Source organism: Diospyros lotus, chromosome 9 (genome assembly GCF_014633365.1).
Source record: "Diospyros lotus cultivar Yz01 chromosome 9, ASM1463336v1, whole genome shotgun sequence".
NCBI classification, from domain to species: Eukaryota; Viridiplantae; Streptophyta; class Magnoliopsida; order Ericales; family Ebenaceae; genus Diospyros; species Diospyros lotus.
In genome coordinates, this window is record NC_068346.1 from 13,031,697 (window position 1) to 13,055,456 (window position 23,760).

Here is a 23,760-nt window from a genome sequence, read left to right on the forward strand (position 1 = left end):
TTCTTTTTTTATTTTATTTTGAGGGTTTATCAATCTTGTCGAGATGAGAATTGGATCATGATCTATAACCTCTGTTCTTTATTGTTCGCCATGTCATTCACTAATCCAACATACCATTAAGCACTTTGCACATTTTAAATCTGCTGATTTATCCTTATTGCTTGTTTGTTGTTACACTTAATTAACTCATATTTTGATTTGTTTAGGTGGGATGTATGGCATGCCACCCCTAATGGACCGCTATGGCTTGGGAATGGCCATGGGCCATGCTGGAATGGTATGAGGAACTAGTTTGCCATTATGTATGGATTTGTTAACTTGGTTCATTTTCGCATGGAAGCATAATGCTTTACAAAAATGGTTTGGCTACCTACTACCATCATAACAATATTAATGTTCACAAAAACTTTTGGATTAATGCTTCCCCAACCAATTATTGAAAAATTTTGGGTTCCTTTCTTCTACTAGACCAAGAACCCTCCTCTCTCTCTATTGAGTCTCTCTCCAACAACAATAACAATCACAAACCATAATCTCATTGAGTGAAGCTGGCCACATGAATTTTATTTCTCCAAACCTCTATCCATAGCCATAATCTTTGTCGGGCTATTATATCCTATGTCATGTTTAAGAGGCTTTAGCCAAATTTTCTTTGGTTTTTCTTTTATATTTTTTGCTATGAGTTTTCTTTATCTCATCCACTCGCCTCATAGGCGCATTTATCAATCTTCTTCTCACACATAAGAATGCTATTTTATATGTATCTTGTATATCGTATCTTTAATAGAAGCCTCTGCAATTTTAATATGTGCATTCCCATTTATAATTTTGCCTTTTCTTGGATGCTCATGATAAATGATTTCATTAACCAAAAAATGTCATCTTCTTCCATGGATTTCCTTGGATTTCCATGCTTTTAAGAATAGTTGTCAAAGGTGCAAGTTGCATTGAGGTGCAAAAGAGCTAGGGGTGAGGCGCAAGGCAAAGCGGGAGCCTCATGCATGAGGCATTCATTTATTCAAAATGCTTATAAAATACTTATACACTATTCTTTTATGTACCTATAAGGATGTAGATATAAACTCATAAAATCATAAATGAAAAATAACAATAACGAACCTTATAATAACAACTAATATTATTGCAAAACACAATTAGTTTCTTTTGCAAGTAGTTACTTCTAACTGCAAAAAAAAAAAAGTAGAGGAAATAAAAGATTACAGCCAACACTGCAAAAATAATTAGTTTTTTCTTATTTCTTTTGCAATTAGAAGAAAAAAAAATTAAAGCAGAACACATGACCAAAACACGACAAAAACAATTAGTTTCTTTTGCAATTAGTTTCTTTTAAAGTGCAAAAGAATTATAAAAGAGAAAAAAAATCAGTCAAGGACACTGAAAACAATTATAGAAAACAATTAGTTTCTTTTGCAATTAGTTTATTCTATATTGAAACAGAAATTAGGAGATAGAAAAAGAAATTATGGTAGAACACACAACGAAAAACAATTGTAGCAAAGAATTGTTCGTTCTAAATTGCAAAAGAAATCAGAAGAAAGAAAGAAAAATACAGTAGAATGCACAGGGAATGCACAGTGATGTGATCAATACCCACAATTTCATGTTGGCTAATAGAGAAAAGGTCACCGAGAGGGTTATCATGTGTCCACACATGCAACTAGTTCCCAGCAAGTGAATATCACTGCCAAAGGATCCCGGCTAGCAAGAGATCTGGCAAACCTTCGGCTTACACTTCTAGGTTCACAGCTCACCGATATACAAGAATACGCAATCAAATCAACTAGTAAAATAAGGTCTAAGATGACAAAATGGACAAGAAATAGGATTTTAAAACTCTTGTATATATAAGTGCGTGAGACGTACTCCTTCCGCCTTGCATGAGGTGCACTCCTCATGCATGGCGCTACACCTCTGTGGTGATGAGGCGCACAGAGCTGCGCCTCGCACCTAGGTGCACCTTTGACTGCTATGCCTTTTAACAGTATATTATATAGTCCAATTGTTTTGCCATTCCATCATTTTCATAACTTAGTTTATGTTAGAGAGAAGTACATCTTTAGAACATTCAATTCTTATCCTTTTAGAATTTAGAGTTACTTGGATGCCTCAATATAACATTTATTTCTCTACATCTATTGAAAAATTACTCTTCCCACTCTTATTGATTGCCCGCGTATTTACCAACACTTATTAATATTGTTTTTTACGTGCTTCGCTCGGCTCAAATCTAGCATTTTTTCTTCTCTTGCTTTACCCAGCTTTTATATATATGTGTGTGTGTGTCTTTTTTCCATCTTTTCTGTCAAGTTAGTGAAGCAAATTTTTATAAGCTTTTGACTTCGCTTCATTGATTGCCTTCCTTGCCTTATCTTTTTCTTGCCAAATATGTATCTTCAGGGTTTTTCATAATGGCATGTATATAAAGTGTTGTAACAAGCTAAATGGAGTATGTTTCCCCTCAATAATTTTCCTTGGATTCGAAATTTTTTTCAGGGACCAAGGCCGGGATTTTTTCCGGATGACAAACCTCAAAAGAAAGGTGCATATAGCTGTCAAATTTCTGGCCAATGGTTAAGGAATATAGTACTTCCACTATACTAATGTGTCTTTGTTTTCCTTTCCATCCATTTCTAGATGGAACACGGGATAATGACTGGCCATGTCCTAAGTGTGGCAATGTTAACTTTTCTTTTAGAACAGTTTGCAATATGAGAAAATGCAATACCCCAAAGCCTGGTTCCCAGGTCAGAGCTAAATTTTTTGCCTTCTTGATTTCACTGTTTGAATTGACTTTCATGTTAGTGCCTGCACTTGGTTATTCTAAAAGTTGAATTTTGGACTATTTTTTTTTTTATCACTGTCATTTTGGTAGTTTAGGAAGGATTCTCCCATTTATCCAAAATTTTATTAACTCGATGTGCTACTACCTTTAATGCAGGCTGCAAAATCAGACAAGAATTCTAGTAAGTACTTTTTAACCAGCTAAAAAGTTGGTTGCACTGTTTTACTGTCATGCTTATATGTTTTTTGTTATGCAGAACAAAAGATGCCTGAGGGAAGCTGGAAGTGTGAGACATGCAATAACATAAACTACCCTTTTAGGACCAAGTGTAACAGACAGAACTGTGGGGCAGATAAACCATCTGAGGCAAATGAGTCTCCTTCAGAGCCAGCTGATGAGAGCGATCAGGTCTGTTGTGCCGTTTGTTTATTTCCAATGTCCAGTTGTTTCTTTGTTGCAAAGTTTATTGACCTTCCATGTATACTACACAAACTCAGAAAAATCCAAACGTCTATTATGTCTCAGTTAATAATTGACTGGATCACCATCCCTCTCCCCCTCGCACACATACACAAATTTGCTTCCTATGTTCAAGTTTTTGTGGCTGCATTTTCATTTTCAGTTATGATGTTGCTTCTATTTCAGCATTTATTAATACACAGTTGTCTACTGTTCCAGTGAGTTCTAGGACTTAATGAGGGTTGAGATTCTTGAGAAGGTCCAGAGTTGTCGTCCAGCATTGCTCATTATGGGTATCTGAAAGTCTGTCATGTCGTCTTCATGTTGCAGCCATTTTCGAGTTAATCTACCTTCTCATGATCTGTGTCAGGTTGTTGTATTAACTGGGATGGTATATCCGGTCTTTATGGATCCTTCTTAATTCAAACGTACCATGCGTCTGCTAGCTTTTTGTCTGGCAAATATTATTCAGGTGGGTTTGTGGTAACTTTTAGATAGGATTTTGTTCTACTGCATATCTGTTTTAGCGGGTATGTTAACATGCATTGAAGCTTTGTTATAAAGTGGTGTATGGTCTATTTCAACTGTGTCTATTCTCAGAGTTTGTTTGGAGTTATTTCTGCTCTAGTAGCAGCAGATGTTTTTCTCAGGAGTCCATAAAATCCTTTTATTTTTGGTCTGCTCATCCCGTAAAATATTTGTCAACCCAGGAAATGATGATATGTAGGATCGGCCTTGCAGAAATGTAATATGTAGGATCCACCCCCCGGCTCTCTCTCTTCCTCTTATCTGTTATAGGATCTGCTTTGGTGCAGCAGGTAAAGTGAATGAATGCCTTTTATCACCCCGATGAAGTCTTATTAGGTGCTAGGGGTTCTGATGGCTTTTTAAGTCCAGATATCCATAGGTCCATATATATATATATATATAATGGGCAAAATCTTGGATTTTGGATCTCAATTTGAAGGGTTGACGTGAAGTTTTATGGCTTCTTCTCGGGGGGAAACCCAAGAATGGTAGTAGAGGTGTCGACCCACAAGGCCCAAAGTTGTTAGGGGCCCGTTTACATTCCATCTCTATGATTTCGCTATTTACAGGCCAGCCAAGAGCTACTCCCACACTGACACTGGCAGCCCTTGAAGGGGGGGGGAAAAAAAAACTACTTCCCGATGCAATGCGTCAGGAAATTGCATGGTTTGCTTCACAGGCAATAGTTATCTTCTCTCTCGTTGCATAGGTGCTGCTGAGATTCCAACTGTGAAGAGCCCACTCTCTTGAGCCAATGTTTTGGGGGATTCTCAAAAGTCAGTAGGAAAATGGAATATATTTGTTTGCGCGTGTTTTACAAGCATATGTAGTGATATTTATCTCCCATTTTTATTTCTTCTCCTTGTACGTATTGGAGCATCAAACGGAAGATTAATTTTAAAAGGTTTAGCTAAATGACCATATATTAAGTTTTAATTTTAGTCGGTGGGGGCATAATTATTCCAGTAAAATGAGGTTTTGAGTAGTTGTAGAATGCATGGTCGGGCATATCCCCAGATGTTTTCCCTTTTCATCAAGAGATTTGTTTATTTATTTATTTATTTATTTTTGCCTGAAGAAAAGGGCAAGGCTAAGTACCCGAGTGACACTCACAATGGAGTAAATCTTGTGTTGTATTCTTGGGTAATCTCATGGTGCTGAGCTCAAAGTAGCCCTTTTAGCCCAACTTATAGAGGTGCATTCTCCTCGTGAGTAACGGGATGGATACCAACCAGTTATCATCCAAAATTTTTAATAAATACGCTGTTACGATGTTGAACATTGGACGTGACGGAACTCCGAACTAGAAATTTTCTCTCATCCCGCACACATCAGTCACCAAATCACCACCTTATTTTGGTCATTTAGGGTTGTCCCAAAACAGTTCATGTGAAATAAGTAAAATCTGTCGTCGTGGTGGGTGGTTTTCTTTCTTTCTTTTGGAGGATGGGTCATGAATCATGAAGATGCCAGTAAGCGAGCGTTGGATGAAGGAAAAAGCAATTTTCTTTTACCCGGAGGAGCATGTTTGTTTCTTGTCGGCAAGCCCAAGCTCGAGACAAATTGGTCTTCTTATCAAACCGGCAAACCCAAATTGTGTTGTATGGCTACAACCAAGATTGTGATTGTTATTATTATATTTAATAAGACTGAAGCCTGAAGGTATCTTCTAAATTTTATTTCATATGGAGCGTTTTGTCTAAAATCAGTGAACTTGAATGAAAATGCTATACCAGTATATGATTAGAAGTTTTTGATAATAATAATAATAATTAAAAAAAGCTTTTTAGTTAATAAAAAGCTTTTAATTTTGAAATAATAAATTTAATAAAATTAAATCGTTTTTTTAATTCTTTTACTTGTAAGAATAATAATTATGCTGGTGGGGGTACAGCGTGAGTATGCATGCTTAGACCAGCACTGTAACGTCATGGCATGGAAAATTTCTACAATCTTCAAGCCCCAATCGATCGCTATCGCTTGCTTCCCAAGTGGCAGTCTCAAAGTTCCCTCCCAGGGGGTTGGCGTATGCCATGACATGACATAATATGTCATGTCAGAAGGCTTCGGGGGGCGAGAGGGGAGGGCAAGGTAATTTATGACTGATCGACTAGATTTTTTTTATTTTGTAAAATTAAAAATTTAACCAACTCTAGTGATAATACGACGTCGTAAAATTCAGCTTGTATATAAATAAATAATAATTAAATAAACTCAGCAGCTGCAGCTGCAGCAGCAGCATGATGATCCAGAGATCATTAATCATTATACCCGCCGGCCCCTATTAAATTAAATATAGAGAAAATAAAATAAAAAATAAAAAAATCATCTACTAATCAATCCGACGAGACTCGGACTCGTGTAGGAACGAGCACCGCCCCCTCCCCTCAACTTGGAAAAATTCAAAGTCAGAATCGATCGGAAAAGCAAATATGGTCTGTAGACGAATGAAGATCGGTCAAGATTAGTATTGGTTCTGGCTCGAACCGCCCGGAACACACGGCCGCCTCCGGCTTAGCAAAACCGGGATGCATCCCTCCCGTCGGTGTCGTTACCGGACGGCGGTATCTCGAAATGCCAGAGCCTCCCAACGCCCTTCACCAAATGCTTCTTACACAGAAACTCCTCCGCGAATCTCTTCTCCACCTTTCGGTCCACGTCGTGCAGGAACACGTGCGTCATTCCCCATCGCTTCCTGTTCCGCCCCATCACCGCTGCCGAGTATATCGCCGCCATCCTCCCCGGCGCCTCCGCGAAGTACCCTCTCGGCGCGTCCACCATGATCAAGTCCCACTCCTTCTCGTACACCACGTTCGGCAAATTATTCAGCGCCAGCTTGCATTTCTCGTTCCCTTTCAGATACCATTTGAAGCACTCCAGCTCCGACTTGTACGTGGAGAGGAGGTGATCCGCCTCGGAGAGCTGGGTCCGGTACTTGACGTAATACGCCTGGAGGTCGGGCGAGCCCTTGAGTACGGTTTGGACCCATTTGGGATCCTCTTCCAGGAATAAGGTGGTGCCGCCGGGGTTGAGCGAGGCCCACATCAGGGAGTCGTGGCCGAGGCCGAAAACGAGGAAGTTGCAGGGCGACAGAGATCGGAGGACGTCGAAGGAGATGCTGATCTCGGCCAGGGACTGCTGAGGGACGACGTGGGATGTGGCGTAGTGGAGAATGGCTCGCAGCTGCAGCGGCGCCGCGGGGTACCGATCCTCCTCCACCGGCCGCTGCATCCTACAGGTGATGGGATTGTCGGCGGCCCGGAATAATCCGGCAATGAGCAGCACGCCACCGATGAGGCCGCCGAAAACCGCGACCTGGAACCATGGCTTTTCCGTAAGGAAGAGACGGCTCTTCATTGGTCGATCCATGATCCCCCCCTGACTCCGATTGGTTCTGGAGAAAATTACGCAAAGAGAATTGGCTTTGGGCTTGGCTTTGGCTCTCAACGTAGAGGCGAAGAAGAAGAAGAAAAGGCTCCTCCAGCTTCGTGTTGTGTGTTTTAATTAATTAATTTGGATTTGATCCAAAATCAACACGTCATAGGTAGTGCCTGTTTGGGTTAGTGGGGAGGGGAGGGAGGGTTGTTATGTAATATAAATAAATAGAACTAGATGGTGCCCCTAAAAATAGGACTTATTAGGAGGAGAATAATAATAATTATTATTATTATTATTACTAAATACGATTTGAAATGACTAATGTGCCCCTTATGATTTTCTTTCTTCTGAGTGGAATAAATAATAATCCAGGTTCCAGTTCAACGCCAGACAGACAGAGAGACAGAGTGTCTGATTAATTATTGGGCATTTAGTAGTAGTAGTTATAGAGAGAGAGAGACTTATTAGTTTAGTCCCTTCCATCGGCCATGCTATTATTTATTATTTTTCCTGTCCCCCTCCCCCTGCCTACACGTAACACCTACACCTACACGTACACGCCCGCCTCTCCTTTCCTCTCTTGTTTGAGCTCCATTACAGAATCAGAAAAGAATCACATAAAGAGTTACCAAAAAAAAAAAAAAGGGGTAAAAAGATAAAATTACTTTTCCCTTTCTATGGAAACCTCCCGCCCCTGCTTCTCTTCTTTTCCTCCCGTGGGCACTGCACTAGCCTCACCACTGCCCTCACCTCGTTGTCATTGCCGCCTCGCCTCATCGATCGTCGTTGTAATAAATCGGCGAGGCGAGGTGGCGATGGCAGCGAGGCACAATGACGAGACGAGTGCTGCAGCGAGGCTAGGGCAACGGCCATGAGAGGGAGATAAGAGAAGCAGGGTGGGGGGTTTCCATGGTAGGGAGAGGAGACAGCAGGGCGGGGGCAAAATCGTCTTTTTGCCCCATTTCTGTAAACTCGTCGGGCCTTCTAGCATTTTCCCTCCTGTTTTTGTCCCCTTTTGCTAGACTATATGTATTTATATTTATTTATCACAAATCCTTGCTCATTTATTTTTTTTTATTATTATATTACTTTTAGGTATTACCATATCTATCTATCTATTTTGTGTGATGCATAACATAAAATGTATACTCCATTTTTTGTAAAATTTTTACATTACTAAACCAACAAATTTCTAAAGATATAATCAACTTTTGCTGCTTTGTTTTCAACTTTCTTTAGCCCTAACTTTTAATTTTATCAATTAATTGAGATATTCAACTTTGCACTTGCCCCAACTTTAAACTACCATTGACATATCGATTAGATTTTTACCATTAATCTACCGGGCGTGAATAAACATTCATTTAGGACACCAACTTTTCCCTTTCATTCTTTTCTCCCTTTCTTGTCTATCAAAAATGGTAGCCAGCCATAGTTCCTCTTCTTCCTTCTTGTTTTAATCTTTTGTCTTCTTCTCCCAATGCTTTCACACTAAAACATGGCTGTACTAATGGGTTTGGGCATCCTTGTCTTGTCTTCTTCTTCCTTCCCTCTCTTACACTCCAAAAAACACAACCACCGTGATTAAAACCACCATTGCTTTGACTATTTCTTCTTTTTTCTTTTCTTTTACTTGATCTTGCCATTAGCTCAAAAATTTATGTTGTAGAGCTTAAATGCGAGTGGGGGAATTTAGACTTGTAATGAAATGGAAAATCTATCAAGAAGGGATGTGATGGTTTTTCGTTTGAATATTAATTAGGGGATTTAAGGTTATGATGATGGAGAAGAAATGGCAACCATTCAAATCCATTGGTGGCTTCAGTCATAGCTATCATTTTTTCAAAGAATGGGAGAGATGACAGAGATGGAGGGGAAGATAATTTTCAAAGAGAGAGAGAGAGAGATGGAGGGGAAAAGAAGATAAAAAGAGAATTGGAAGAATAAAAAGAAAATTAGAAGGAGAAAACGAAGCCACGACCATGGCCAAATGTACCAATTCAACCATGGTTGTTTTTCTAGTAAGTGTGAGAAAATGGGAAAATAAGACAAAAGACAGAAAAGAAAAAAAAAAAAGTATAGCCATGCTACTATCTTGAAATTTCAAGATTTTTTAATAATTATATTTTGACCCAAAATTTTTAATAGTCCCTTTTTAGTCCTTTAATATAACTACCTTATTAAAAACCAAACTAAGACAAGAAATTCAAGTTTAGCAAGAAACATAGTCTAGATTGAATCTAGAATGAAGTATAAACTTTAAAAACAATATTTATATATACGCTCAAGTTAATTTCAAACAACAATATAAAATTGTTCAAAATAAAAGTACGAATTCAAAACATTGAATATAAATATATAAATGAATATGAAACTTTAAGTGTCCTTTTTTTATGAATTTGAAACTTTAAAAACTAGTCCATTTTTTATGAATCATTCATCACATCTATATATATATACATATATATATTTATCGACGTTGAGAATTAGTCGATACTGATTCATTTGTCCAAACTAAGAAAGTAAACACGATTTCAAAGAAAAAAAATGAAGATAAAATGTATGCAAATGAGTTTTTCATGTGGTTCAGCTTGAACGATGTCTAGTCCATGACTGTTCATCTGATTATTCTAACAGAGTAATAGTAGGTTATTGTTTGTTATTTTTTATACAATGAATTTTGACCCCTATTTATAGCATAGGGTGTTTACAATTGAGATAAGTTTCCAAAATAAAAAGATATTATTACATTGATAACGTTTCCTTATCTACTTCATTCTAATCAGGAATGAATTCCACTTTAGTAGGGATTTGATTTGTTTAAAATTAAGAAAGACGACTCCTCCAATTAGGCTATTGAGAAACTCCAATAAACTCGCTCTTATTACATTACGCGAGCTTAGCAACCTTGCGAGGAGCCGAAGACATAAGTTGTTGTTCACGCTATTCTGCGAACTGGATATGATTTAAGCGACCTACGAGCTATCCTTGTTGGCTTCGAACCTGAGCTGGTCAGGCTTTGGATGATTGGACTGATCCGCTAGGTCGTCCCCATCCCATAATCATGCGGTCTCAAAAATACTCATATCAATATTATAGAAGAAAATACATTTAAAGATGAAATATATTTCAAAAATATCTTTGCATAAGATACATGATATGAATAACCAATCTTAGCAATTTAATAGCATAAAAAATACCACATATTATACATTCGTGGTAAATTTTTCAAAATATATAATTGACTCGTATGTCAATTTTTCACATTTGATCACATCCTCAAAGATTGACCATTTTCTCTCAAATATCTTCCAATCTTTTCCTCATGACCACTTGGATCAAAACCTTCTATACAAACCTATCAAAATTTTCAAGCACAATCAATTTCATACCCCCACTCTTGACTAAAACCCTTCTATTTTTATAATCGACATTCATTGCCTAGATCTTTGTTTCTCTATCATTCATCCCTTTTTCTTCATTGTAGGTCAGTTCTCAGGATTTGACCTCCAGCAAGTGGTAGAGTTTTGAGAAATTACATTTATGTCCCTCAAGTTTTGTTAATTCTAATTTAGTCCTCTTGTTTCCAGCTTTTTGCTTTTGATATATTACATTATGACTTCTATAAATTATACCAAGACCCACAACAGCTTAAGCTTTCACTTAAGCCTTGATTGTTTTTTAAAATTACGCAAAATCCACACCATTTAAGACCCCACACTTTGGAAATTACATCAAGTGCAGCGTCTTGACAAATTAGTAAAATAACTCCTAACTCAACATAAAAAAGTTCTCAAGCCCTTGCAATATTATCAAAAATACCTTTAAATTATAAGAAATTGTCATTAAGTCCATTTTTGTTTATTTAAAATAATAAATCCTAATTTTTTAAATTATCTTAAAAATTCTAGATACAATAAGAAACAATTATGGTCAAACCAATCGTTTATGGCAAAGAAGTGTGCGTGTGCGTGTGCGTGTGTGTGTGTGTGAAAGAGATAATGGGAGGAGGGGAAAGAAGAGTTGACATAGTAGCCACGTGGATGAATATTCGTCACCTTAACTTGTTGCATCACTACTTAATAGGAGTGTTCAAAAAAACTGTTACACCAAGATTTTCGGTCGAACCGGATCGGATCGGACTGAATCGGTCGATTTTTTTGAATTGGCGGTCCGGTTCTATTTGGAAAATTGCCAAATCGCACGGTTCGCAGTTTGGCAAACCGGCAGTTCGGTTTAAAATCTAACCGCCCGTATATATAATATATAATTTAAAATATATATAATTTATATATTATAAATATAAAAGCTAAAAAGGTGTAGCGGACCCTCTTGGCTCTGCCTTTCCTCGTTCTCTCTCATTTCCCCCCAACCAAACCCTAACCCTATTGCTTGAACCGAACTGCACCCACCCACGTCCGTCACATCGCACCCTCTTTCTCTTCCTTTTCCCTTGGATGATCGTCGATCGATGCCAACCCATCGGCGGCCCCCATGCTGTCGCAGACTTGCAGTAGTCAGCACCTCACGCAGTCGCAGTCAGCACCTGACACCGACGGCCCCCACACTATCGCAGGCTTACAGCAGTCTAACGCCCGTCGCCCCATTTTCTTCGCCCTCCCATTCCGATCGTCGATCGTCGGTCGCTGGTATGCTCTTTCTCTCTCACTTTCTGTTGATTATTTTTTAGTGCAAGTTTTCGGTACTCAAGCAATGGACTCACTTCAGCAACGGTTTCGTCTTGTACTGTACTAGCTTGATAGGGTCCTTGGGGATGTGTTTGTGCTGCGTTTGCTAGTAGATCAATTTGATGTTTCCTTAGAATTTTTGGGATTAGCCGCAAAATTTTTGAAATCGCGAAAATCGAACCACACCGAACTGCAAAATGCAGTGTGGTTCGATTCGATTTTTCGCACCACTCAATTTGATTTGGTAGAAAATCGAGCTTACGGTTCGGCGCATTAAATCGGCTCAATATTGGTTAAACCGAACCGCGAATACCCCTACCACTTAATAATAAAAATCCGACGATGTTAATAGTAGTCTATAATTAAACAAGTACAAAATTGAATACTATAAAGTTAGGTATAAAGTTAGGTCCAAAATTAATAATACTGTGAAAGTTGAGTACTTTTTGAAACTTGTACTTTTCAGGATGTAATATTTTCAATGAATTTATTAACATGAATTAAAAAAGATGGGATTTGTTAGTGCGATTGCTTTACCAATAAAAAGAATAATAACCCCCTTGATTTTAGTAACACAAAATATTTTCCCAGCTCTCTCTCAACTTTTAACCTTAATAAAGTAACCAAAATGTTATCTTAAAATGTAAGTATATATATGAGAAACTCTAGAGCTTAAAAATAAAGCTGCTTTCTAAAGTGTAAATTCATAAATAGTTTAAGGGTACTCTCATAATAGAATATAAATTCGAACTAGACCTAAAATATACCTATGATATATGCATGGTGTTTTAAAGATAATAAGTAAAGTTTATTTTTTCAAAAATATAAGAGAGTTTTGAACTTATTTCTCCTATTTTTCTTACTTGCTATTCTTAATGAAAGAGTGTAAAAACCTGGAGATGGAATAAAAGGACATTACCAACTCTCTCCCAAACAAAGTTTTAATTTGTTCAAAACATAAAGTCTTAATCCTATGTTGTGTTTTGTGCTAAGCTATGAAATAACAAAGTGTGATATTATGTTTTTTTTATTTTAAAATCAAGTAATAGTAAATATGACAGCAGTAAATATTTCTCTCTTCAAATGGCTAACAATGGCAGCGATAACAATGGTGGAGACTAGGAGTAGAGTTAGGATTTTGATTCAGTAGGGGTAAAATTAAATATAAAAAATGTAATTTTAAAAATTAAACGATAATGATAATATTAAAATGCAAAAATATTTTATAATTGTTCCCTACAATTTTTTATACTTTGATAACGTCGTATAATGACCTCATTATCAATTTTATTAAATATATTATTTTCAACAATATATAACTAAGTTATCATTCATTTATTGGTCTCCAGTCATATTATACAATCGATTATTCACAGTATTTATTACAAAAAATATTCTTTGAACTGTACCAGTAGCAACGGAAGAGTTAATGCCAAAGTCACAAGCTTATAAACTAACAGGTACACTATATTTTTTTTTTCGTCACAACTAACTTGTGTACAAGTTCACTGAGTCCCCATAGTTCTTCAAACCATTTGTTGGAGATCAAATAAAAAATACAAGTTTAAAATTGATCATCAAGTGCCACGAGCTCTTCTCTTGAAAAATCTTCAAGATAATACTCAGCAAGACGAATTATGGAGAATTGGAAATAAAGTAAAAAATGAGATAAATTTAAAAATGAAATGATTAGCACTCAGGAGTTAGTAGATTTGGGACCATTTGGCCTAAACTTTAATACAATAATTTGAGGTTGATTTTGGGAGTTGGGCTTGGGTTAAAAATAATATAGAATTATTTTTTTTTTTAAATCCAGCCCAATAGCATTGGCCCTCACTTAACTCCGCCCCTAGTGAAGACAATAGTGGTAACTAGCTCTCTATCTCTTCTTTTTTTTCTTCTTCTTTAGAACTCTTATTCTTCTTGAGTTCTTCAATTTCCTCTTATTCTTCTTGTTCTTTAGAACCTTTATTCTTCTTGAGTTCTTTATTTTCCTCTTTTCTTCTTCTTGGGTTCTTTTTCTTCGTGTTCTAATTTAACGAAACTCACTTACGGACTATGTAAAATCTTTCTCTTTTTTCTTTTTCTTCTTCTTCTTTGTGTATGTGTTCTAGGTGTCATTGTCACAGTTCATCACACGCAAGTTAATAATTACTCTTCAACCCAAAGTTTTTCAAGAGTCTTTTTTTTACCCCCATAATATAACAACTTTAATAAAAATAAAATTAAGACAAGTAATTAGAGTTTAGCAAGGAACATAGTTTAGATTGAATCTAGAATGAAGTATAAACTTTAAAAACAATATTTGTATATACATTCGAGTTGACTTCAAACAATAACATAAATTTGTTCAAGATAAAACAAAATAAGAGTACAAATTCGAAACATTGAATATAAATATGCAAGTGAATCTGAAAGTTTGAAACATATATGTTATCTTGATGACTTACACATCAACTAATACCTTTTTTTTATGAATCATTCATCACATCTACATATATATACTTTAGAGAAGAAGATGCATTTGGGGATGAGGTATACATTTCAAATATATCTTTGCATAAGATTCGTGACATGAATAATTAATTTCAGCAATTTAATAGTATCAAAATATCACATATTGCAAATTCACATAAATTTTTCAAAATATATATCTGACACATGCAAGACTATTTTTCACATTTTATCACATACTATTCAATATAGTGATATGCAATCACATATTTTCATGTTAATTATACAAATAAAATGCTCATATCCTATTTCTTGATTATGTTTGAGGAAAAATTGAAAAAACCTTTGTGTTAAAGCTTCTGGTTTCTTGTTTTTGACTTTGATGTGCTCAAAAATATTCTCTCAACTCTTAAATGTTTTCCAAGCACTTGATATTCCCCCCTCCCTCCCCCCCCCCCCCCCCCCCCTTTTTTTTTTTTTGTAATTCTTCCATTATTTTTTATGTTAGTTTCTACTTTTCACACTATCTTGTTAATTTAACATCGTTACGAATATTAGCATTTTAATAAAAATTTAGTTTTTCTTTATCTATGTGGTCATCTTACTTGCTTGCCCAATGAAAGAGTGTAAAAACATGGAGATGGAATAAAAGGACATTACCAACTCTCTCTCAAATAAAGTCTTAATTTGTTCATACTCCCAGGATATAGATTAAGTAGCGGACAAGTGATATGTTGGAAATTAGGACAAGTGATACACTAGAATTAGTACCAGTAAATTCATGGGCGGATTTAGGGGGGGTTGGCATGGGCTTCAACCCATGCCAGCCCCAACTAAACAGCAGTAATATATGTTATATAAATATATATATGTAAAATCCCAAGCAAAACCCTAACTAAATATTAATATAGCTCAGTTAGATGGCTTCCCCTACATCCGTCCCTGAATAAATCAATAGTTCGATACTCAACTTAAGTAAAGGATCGTCTGTGATTTACATTCTCTACCAAAATTGATGACACGAACAACGAGAGATCGTGCAAGAATAATAATCCTAAGTCTTAATTTGTTTATAACATAAAAGTCTTAATCTTAGGTTGTGCTTGTGTGTGATATTATGTTTATTGATATTAAAAGTAAGTAACAGCTAAGGCATTTGAAGTTAAGTTGATGTTTAAAATTAACAATAATGTAAAAGTTAAGTACTTTTTTTTTTATTATAATTTACTTTTTTTAAAACATTAGAAACTTGTACTTTTCAGGACGTAATATTTTCAATGAGTTTATTGGCATGAAATAAGGTTAGTTTAAAAAATGGAATTTTCTGCTCATTGCTTCACCAATAAAAAGAATAATAACACCTTGTTTTTAATTAGTCCCCTTAACTTGCTACTTTTCACACTATTCATCACCTTAGCTTGCTACTTAGTTAAGGTGATGAATATTCACCACCTTAAGTTGTTGCATCACCATTTAATAATAAAAATCTAACGATGTTTAGTTTATAATAATAAAATTAAGTATAAAATTGAATTCTATGAAGTTATTTTATAGTGGTTGAATTAAGTATAAAATCTAACGATTTTAGTTTATAATAATAAAATTAAGTATAAAATTGAATTCTATAAAGTTATTTTATAGTGGTTGAATTAAGTATAAAATCTAACGATTTTAGTTTATTATAAAAGTAAGTATAAAATTGAATTCTATAGTGGTTGGGTAACCAACCAACTAGGGATGGCAATTGCAACCGAAATCGTGGGGAACCGAACCAAAATCAAATTGGTCAACGCGGTTAAAAATTATTTGATTGGGTAATGGTTTGATTTGGGAAAAAATCGAACACTGTTTCAATGGGTATGGTTTAGTTATGGTTTTCACTAAAACCAAACCAAAACCCGAACCGAAATCGAATCGAATGATGGGTAACCAAACCAAACCGAATATATATAATATGTATAATATATATATAATATCTATATTACACTACAAGAAATTCGCCATTTAGCGACGGAATATTTCCGTCACTAAATAAATTTAGCGACGAATTGGCGACGGATTTTTTCCGTCGCTGAAATACTCGTCGCTATTTTTTTTTGCGATGGATCTGTCGCCAATTTAGCGACAGATCAGCGACGGAAAAAATTCCGTGTTTGAATATATTTTTTTAAAAAAAATAACGACGAAAATTTTCGTTACTATTTTTAAAAAAAAATTATTTAAAAAATAAAAAATTTATTTTAGCGACGAAATATTCTGTCACTATTTTTTAATTTTTTTATAAAATATATTTTTTATTTTTTAATATAAAATAAAAAATAAAAAAAATATTTTGCGATGAAAATATTCCGTCACTAAAGTATATAAAAAAATAAAAAAATAATAATTATTAAAAAATATATTAACAAATAAAATAATTTACTAAAATCCTAATGAATATTTTTAATAATTTATTGAAAACAAATAAAATAATACAACAAAAAAGAAAGAAGCATAAAAAATATATTACATGAGCAGCAAATAACATAATAAATAAATTTTTAATAAAATAACATAAAAATATATATAAAAAATAAAAAAAATATTTTTAATAATTCATTGGAAAAACGACAGCAACAAACATTACAAATTTACAAAATTTAACGTGGGCAGCAAAAAAGAAAGAAAGAAAGAAAAATAAAAAAAATTAAACCAAAAAAATGAGAAAACACCAAATTTACAAAATTTAATAAGAGGCGAGGATGATGGCAAGCAGCGAGGGCGACAGAGCAGCAAGCAAGAGGCGAGGGTGAGCCGCAAGCGAGGGCGAGGGCGAGCCACGAGCGGGAGCAGGGGCGAGGGCGAGACAGCGAGAGCGAGACAGCGAGGGCGACAGAGCGATCGAGAGCGAGTAAGCGACAATTGAGGGCGAGCAACCGAGAGGCAGCGAGGGCGACAAAGCGATCGAGAGCGAAACAGCGAGCGAGAGGTGAGGGCGATGCAGCAAGCGAGAGGCGAGGGCGATGCAGCAAGCGAGAGGCGAGGGCGAGCCGCAAGCGAGAGCGAGGGCGAGCAACGAGCGAGAGCAACAGAGCGGGGGCAAGGGCGAGACAGCGAGAGCGAGACAGCGAGCAAGAGGCGAGACAGCGAGGGCAACAGAGCGATCGAGAGCGAGACAGCGAGCGAGAGGCGAGAACGAGGGCGAAACAGCGAGCGAGAGGCGAGAGCGAGGGCGAAACAGCGAGCGAGAGCGAGAGCGGGGGCAAGGGCGAGGCAGCGACCGAGATGAGAGAGCGATGGCGAGAGGTGAGGGCAAGCAAACCAGAGAGAGCTAGAGAGCCAAAGGATTAGAGATTTGGGGGGAGGGGGGACTTTAGGGATTTTGGGGGGAAAAGGTAGGGGGAGAGGGGCGGGATTTGTCAGAGGCGGGAATTGAAATATTTTTTTTAATATTTAATAATTATATAAAAATAATATAATTTATAAAAATAATATTAATAATTATTTAATTAATAAAAATAATATAATTTAAATAAAATTTTATTGTAATTATCTAAAATGTGATAATAAAATAATTTAAATTATTGTATTTCAAAATAATATTTATTTAAAAATTTAATTATATTATAAATCTAATGATTATAATAAATTAATTTGATATATTGAATTATTTATTAATAGTTTGTAATCTTAAAAAAATAAATTTTTTCTATAAATAAAAATTATATTAAACAAAATCTACATAATATTTATACTAATGGCAGAACTCATTTAATCAACACAATGGGTTCTAAATTGTTGAATTTCATCTATAACTTAGAGACAAAATTAGAGAGGACAAATGATAAAGAGATATATTTATTTTTTTATTAGTCAACATTAATGTTTTATACATAATACTTAAACTTCAAAAATAAAAACTAACCCATATAGTTTTTTTATAGTACAACTATTAAGGGGGAAAATCATTCCATAAATTCGTTCAAAAATCATCCCGGACTTATTTTGATACTTTCTTATCCTGGTAAGCATATGTCACCTCTCTAGTTGTTTATTATGAATGACTTAATTATACATTTAATTGTGTTATAATGTCTATACATTTAATTGTGTTAAATCTTCCGTCGCTAAATCAGCGACGGAATTGGATAATCTGTCGCTAACTTTATTTTTTAATTTAAATTAATTTTAAATTTAAATTTTTTATTTTAACGTTTAATATTAAAATTAATTTTTTATTTTAAAATTTTGTGACGGAATTTTTTTCCGTCACTAAAATTAAATTTTTTTTATTATTATTAAAATTTAGCGACGAAAAATTATTTCCGTCGCTAATTATAGCGATGGATTACTGTTTCCGTCGCTAAATTTTTTTTTTTTATTTTTTTTGCAACGAAATTATTTTCTGTCGCTAAAATCCGTTGCTAATTTTACAAAAAAAAAAATTTCGTATTCCGTCGCAATTTCATCGCTGTTCCGTCGCAAAATAGCGAAGGAAATGTCCGTCGCTAAAAATCCGTCGCTAAATCCCGAATTTCTTGTAGTGTTATATACAACCCAACCCACCCCAGCCCAATTGCCTTGCTTGCAAACCCTTATCCCGTTCTCTTTTTCTTCCCCTTCTCTTTTTCTTCCCCTTCTCTTTTCCTTCATAAGTTGATGGGTGTTGTTGTTGTGTTAGATCCTAGATATAAGATGACTTTTCTTGACTTTTACTCTCCTAAAATCTATCCTTATGATTATGATGAACAAATTAGCAACATCAAGTACCTTTGTTATGATTTAATGGAGGAATATCACATTAAAAAGAACAAAGTCAATTATGTGAATAACCAATAATGTACATTGGATGGGAGCGTCACTCCAACTCCAAGAGAGAATTTCATTTCTTTTGATGATGAACATCAATCTTTTCTTAAAAAGAGGAAAACTACTAAAGTTACTAGTTTCAGAATTGAATTGGACCTTTACTTGGATGAAGATATTATAGTTGATAATGGTCAGTTTAATATTTTACTTTGGTGGAAAGTGAATGGGGTAAAGTATCCTACCTTACAAACTATTGCAAGAGATATATTAGTCATTCCTGTATCTACTGTTGCTTCAGAGTCGGCATTCAGTTCTAGTGGAAGACTGGTGAGTCCTCATCGTAATTGACATCATCCAAAGACAATAGAAGTATTGATGTGTGCCCAAAGTTGATTATCAAATGAAGTGAAAAAGTGTGAATTTATTTCATTTACTAGTTATTTTTTATTGTTAAGACTACATTTTCATATTAATTTATTTTTTATATTTATAATTTTGTTAGATGTAGTTAGCTTATTCATTTCAGATGGATATGCATCAATTTACGAAAAAGATATTAATGTTGTTGATGAAGGTATTAACTTTCGTAGCTAATTTTTTTTAGTTTAAATTACAATATAATTTTGCAAATATTAATTTATTGATCGTAACAATTGTAGGTTTGGAGATGTGATTTTATATCCAAGAAGTTTTGTAACTTTATGTAAGAATAAGATAACTTTATTAGAATTTATCTTTGTTTGTTGTGAAATTATCAAAAAAATTTATGAATGCTATTTGTCTTTGTTTGTTGGTATAGATTAAACTAAAAAAACCATGGTTAAACCGAAACCAAACGGTTTGATTATGGTTTTAAATTTTTAAAACCAAATGGGTAATGGTTTGGTTTTGGTTTTAGTAATTTAAGTTTGGTTTGATTATAATTTTGGCAAAAATCGAAACCAAACCGAACTATTGCCAACCTTACTGTAATACCCCATATTCGTATGAATTTGCCACATAATTTTGATGAGTTTAGGATACCGAAAAATTGACTTAATAGCAGTTATTAGTACCGAATCAGCTGTAGGGAATGTCTCGGAGTGAAATTGTCTAAGGAAAATTATATGGTTTTGATGAGCATTCTGAGATAGGATTTATAGTATCGAAAGAAATCAAATCGGGAACAGTTTTCGGTATAGCTAAAATACAGCTGCCATTTAGGCTATAAAACCGAATCGTTGTAGAAGACTCCCGAAAAATCAACAAAACCCTAGGAGGGCTCCGATTTTGCATAAGGATCAACCCTTCAGTAGTTTTGGGATGAAGCGACAGCCCGGTAAGGACACTGGGGCAAAATAGTCCTTTTAATTAAAGCTTCAAGTTATTAATTTTGCGTTTTCAGTGTTAAAATGCAATTTAATCCAGTGTTTGAGGGTATAATTGAAATTATGGAGTTGCCCAAGTGATATTATGATAAAATTGAGAACTTAATGGGTATTTTTTTTATAATTATATTAGTGTAAAATATATATATTATATAAGTATATGCGTGTGCTGTGTGTACGTTGCCCATGCCTCTGTAAAAATCAATCCATAAATGCAACCAATGCCCTGCAACTCCAGATCAGTCGCGCCCCTGCAAGATTCAAGCCATGCCTCTGAAAATCGGCTGAGATTTGCATAAAGAATGTATGGGAAAAAGCGTGAGGTGAGGCGATGAAAATCGGCTATAAAAAGGGGGAGGTTGTGAGCAAATGGGGAAGTGCAACAGAGAGTTGCAGAGAATGAGAGAGAGCAACCGTGTAAGCACCCCCGCCCGGATATCCCCAACCACCCGGACTACCCGAACGGGAGCGCCTATGGGAGGAGAAAAATAATTAAACACGAGACAAAGACCACCCCGGCATGCATACACAAAAATAAGAACAGGGGAAGCAAAGCTCAAGACATGCATGCACTATGGGTACCCCGCTAACACAGCGGTCACAAGATAAATAAATACACACAAACTCCTGTGCTGACATACACAAGACTCGAGAAAACACCTGGCATAGTACGAAATAATAGAGCAAATTCTACTTAGACATCAGAGTGGATAGGGATTGATGAGACTGCCTGTACACCACACCGACTCTACCGTTAAAGCTGACTCCCTTGCTATGGCCCATGTCGCCACTACCTATAATGATGGAAAGCAAGGTGAGTCAAGAGACTCAGCAAGTATAAAGAAGAAAAGGCTGAAGGCTACACAAAACCAGAAATCTCACCCCAGAATAAACCCCCAGGTACACACAAGCCATGAGACGCTACAACACAATAGCTCAATAGCATAACAAAATAAAAGCACATATCGGTCCTTGGGGCCCACATAAGACACTTGGCACCCAAGTCCCATACCAACCTGCCGCTGCCCTGAAAGGCAACAAATATCTCCACAAACCTGCGCGCGCAATCCCGGGTCGGTGCTCCTGTCACCCGTATCCGTCGGTACTCCCGACAACCGAGCCATAGGCTCCTTCGGAACGGTACTCCCGTCCGAGAACTCAATACTACCAGTATCCATGCAATGCACATAGAAATGCAATGGCGTAGTGAGTATCAACGTGATACAAGGCGCCCATACATCCAGGCATCAGGCTATGCTCCGCCCACATAGTAAACCACACGCCATGCATATGCCACGCTAAATGCAACCTAACCAAGCTAGAATATCCGTGTCCAAGCATAATCAATAAATGAATATCCCAACATGCATCCCGTACCCATGTGCATATCAAATCATGAACAGTAATACAAGGTATCTAATCCTGCAGTAAATCACATACCGGCAGAGCTAGTCAACAGTGCCCGACACCGGCCAACGGTTAGTGACTAGGAGTGTCCGCCCGACGGTCCACTTCAGGGCCGTACCGTAGTCTACCCCAACGTCACCAAACGGTTAACCCCTGCCCCACTGCTAAATAACTCTAACCAAATCATAAGTAAATCCGAGAAAAACCGTAAATAAAACCCGCACGACTAGGAACCTAGTTCCCCAACTGGGTTCAGCATCATTCTGAAAGGAATGGGGGCGGTACAAACCCCCGTAAGCTCACAACGAATAAAATTATAGAAGCCTCGAATTTAATTTAAATTAGAACAAATGAATAATAATTTAACAAATAAGGTTAGGAGCCGAATTAGAGTAAGAGATGTGATAAAATACAGAAAATCACGGGGTCTTTCACGGGATCTAAAAGTCAGGAAGAGAGGGTTAAGAGCTTGCCTTTACACGGCCGTTTCTTCTCTTCCTTGCACTCCCGCTGCGAAATAAAACGTTTCCCTAGTAATTAGTAAAACCATGGCTCGCATTAATTAAATCTAACCTAATAATATAAATAATTAACTGTCTAAAATCCCACGTAAGCGCACCACAATTAAAATCTCAACGAGTCTCATATTTATTTTAAATTAAATCACGCTAATAAAATCATCAAAGCCCGCTTAATAGATTAAATTTAAATTAAACAACTCAAATTTCATAATTCATAAACAAGCCGAAACAGACGAAGGGAGCGTATAAAATACGAGAAATCACAGGGTTTCTCACAGGAATTAAAGAATACGAGGAAAGCATTAGGAACTTGCCTGAAACTAGCTGATTCCGACCTCTCTCAAGCTCCCGAGTCAAATTAAATCATTCCTATTACTATTATTACTTATTTAGATAACTCAAATTATACTTATAATCTTTAAGCAACATTTACATAAATATATACATATATATATATATATATAAATATATTTAAGCACTTCCAAGAGCACATGGACGTGCTGCTGCCTCCAATTTCATCTTTCAACATTATATATACATATATATAAATATATCACTTCAATTTCTCCTCTCATGAACACACCTAATGAACACACCCATTAATTATCTTAAGCTTCCCCAGTGAACATACACACGCACACAGCAACTCACGGCCAAAGGCCACTTAATCTTCCTCACACACATATTCAACACTCACTGTGCATCATAACCCTCAATCACACACAGTGAACCACAAGCCAATTTCTGCATCATAACCCTCAATCACACACAGTGAACCACCCTCCAATCCAAGGTATACCCAAAACACAATTAAATGGATTAAAACTCAGTGCAAAACAGCCCCTGCGTGCTATAGTTTATATAAATACCTATGTTACATATATATATATATATACAGCTTGCTATACTTTGCACTCACAACCACTGTTCATATCCAAGTCATTACTGAGAACAACTAAAAATGAAGAAGAAATCAAAGAGGGAGAGGAGAGGAGCTTGCCTGACTAATTAAACAGCGATTAAATGGAGTTTAATCTTCTCTTTTCTCCCAAATTCCCTTCCATTTTCTTCCTCAACGCTGCTTCTTCTTCTTAAATTTTTTTCTCTTCTGATGCACGACCTCAACTGCCCAAACACACACTGAAATTAGCAATTTAAAAGGCAAAAAGAGAGCGGCCCAGCAAGCGCCGCGTGGCAGCCAAATGCTGCCCACCGCCTCACATGAAACGACGCCGTTTTGGCACCTGAGGCCGATTAAAAAAATCAGCCATTTTCCCAAACCCTAATTTAAACACTCCTAATTTCCTTTAATTGCGCATACACCCGTGCCTCCATTTTCTTCTTATTTCACTTACACCTTAAAACTT

The 23,760-nt window shown here is 36.0% G+C and overlaps 2 protein-coding genes across 2 annotated transcripts in view; one reads left to right on the forward strand and one right to left on the reverse strand.

Annotated features, from left to right (window-relative positions):
- LOC127809946 (ranBP2-type zinc finger protein At1g67325-like) overlaps window positions 1-3,846 on the forward strand; it is a 30,219-nt gene extending 26,373 nt beyond the window's left edge. The window contains exons 5-10 of the mRNA XM_052349130.1: window positions 207-277; window positions 2,515-2,560; window positions 2,656-2,765; window positions 2,960-2,984; window positions 3,060-3,211; window positions 3,482-3,846. Coding sequence (XP_052205090.1) covers window positions 207-277; window positions 2,515-2,560; window positions 2,656-2,765; window positions 2,960-2,984; window positions 3,060-3,211; window positions 3,482-3,484 — 407 coding nt within the window. The 3' untranslated portion in view covers window positions 3,485-3,846. The remainder of the gene's footprint in view (window positions 1-206; window positions 278-2,514; window positions 2,561-2,655; window positions 2,766-2,959; window positions 2,985-3,059; window positions 3,212-3,481) is intronic.
- A 2,113-nt stretch (window positions 3,847-5,959) lies between these two features.
- Window positions 5,960-7,347, reverse strand: LOC127810158 (probable methyltransferase At1g27930). Its single transcript, XM_052349451.1, has one exon. The coding sequence runs from the start codon at window positions 7,157-7,159 to the stop codon at window positions 6,305-6,307; it is 855 nt and encodes a 284-aa protein (XP_052205411.1). The 5' UTR covers window positions 7,160-7,347; the 3' UTR covers window positions 5,960-6,304.
- Window positions 7,348-23,760: the final 16,413 nt, after the last annotated feature.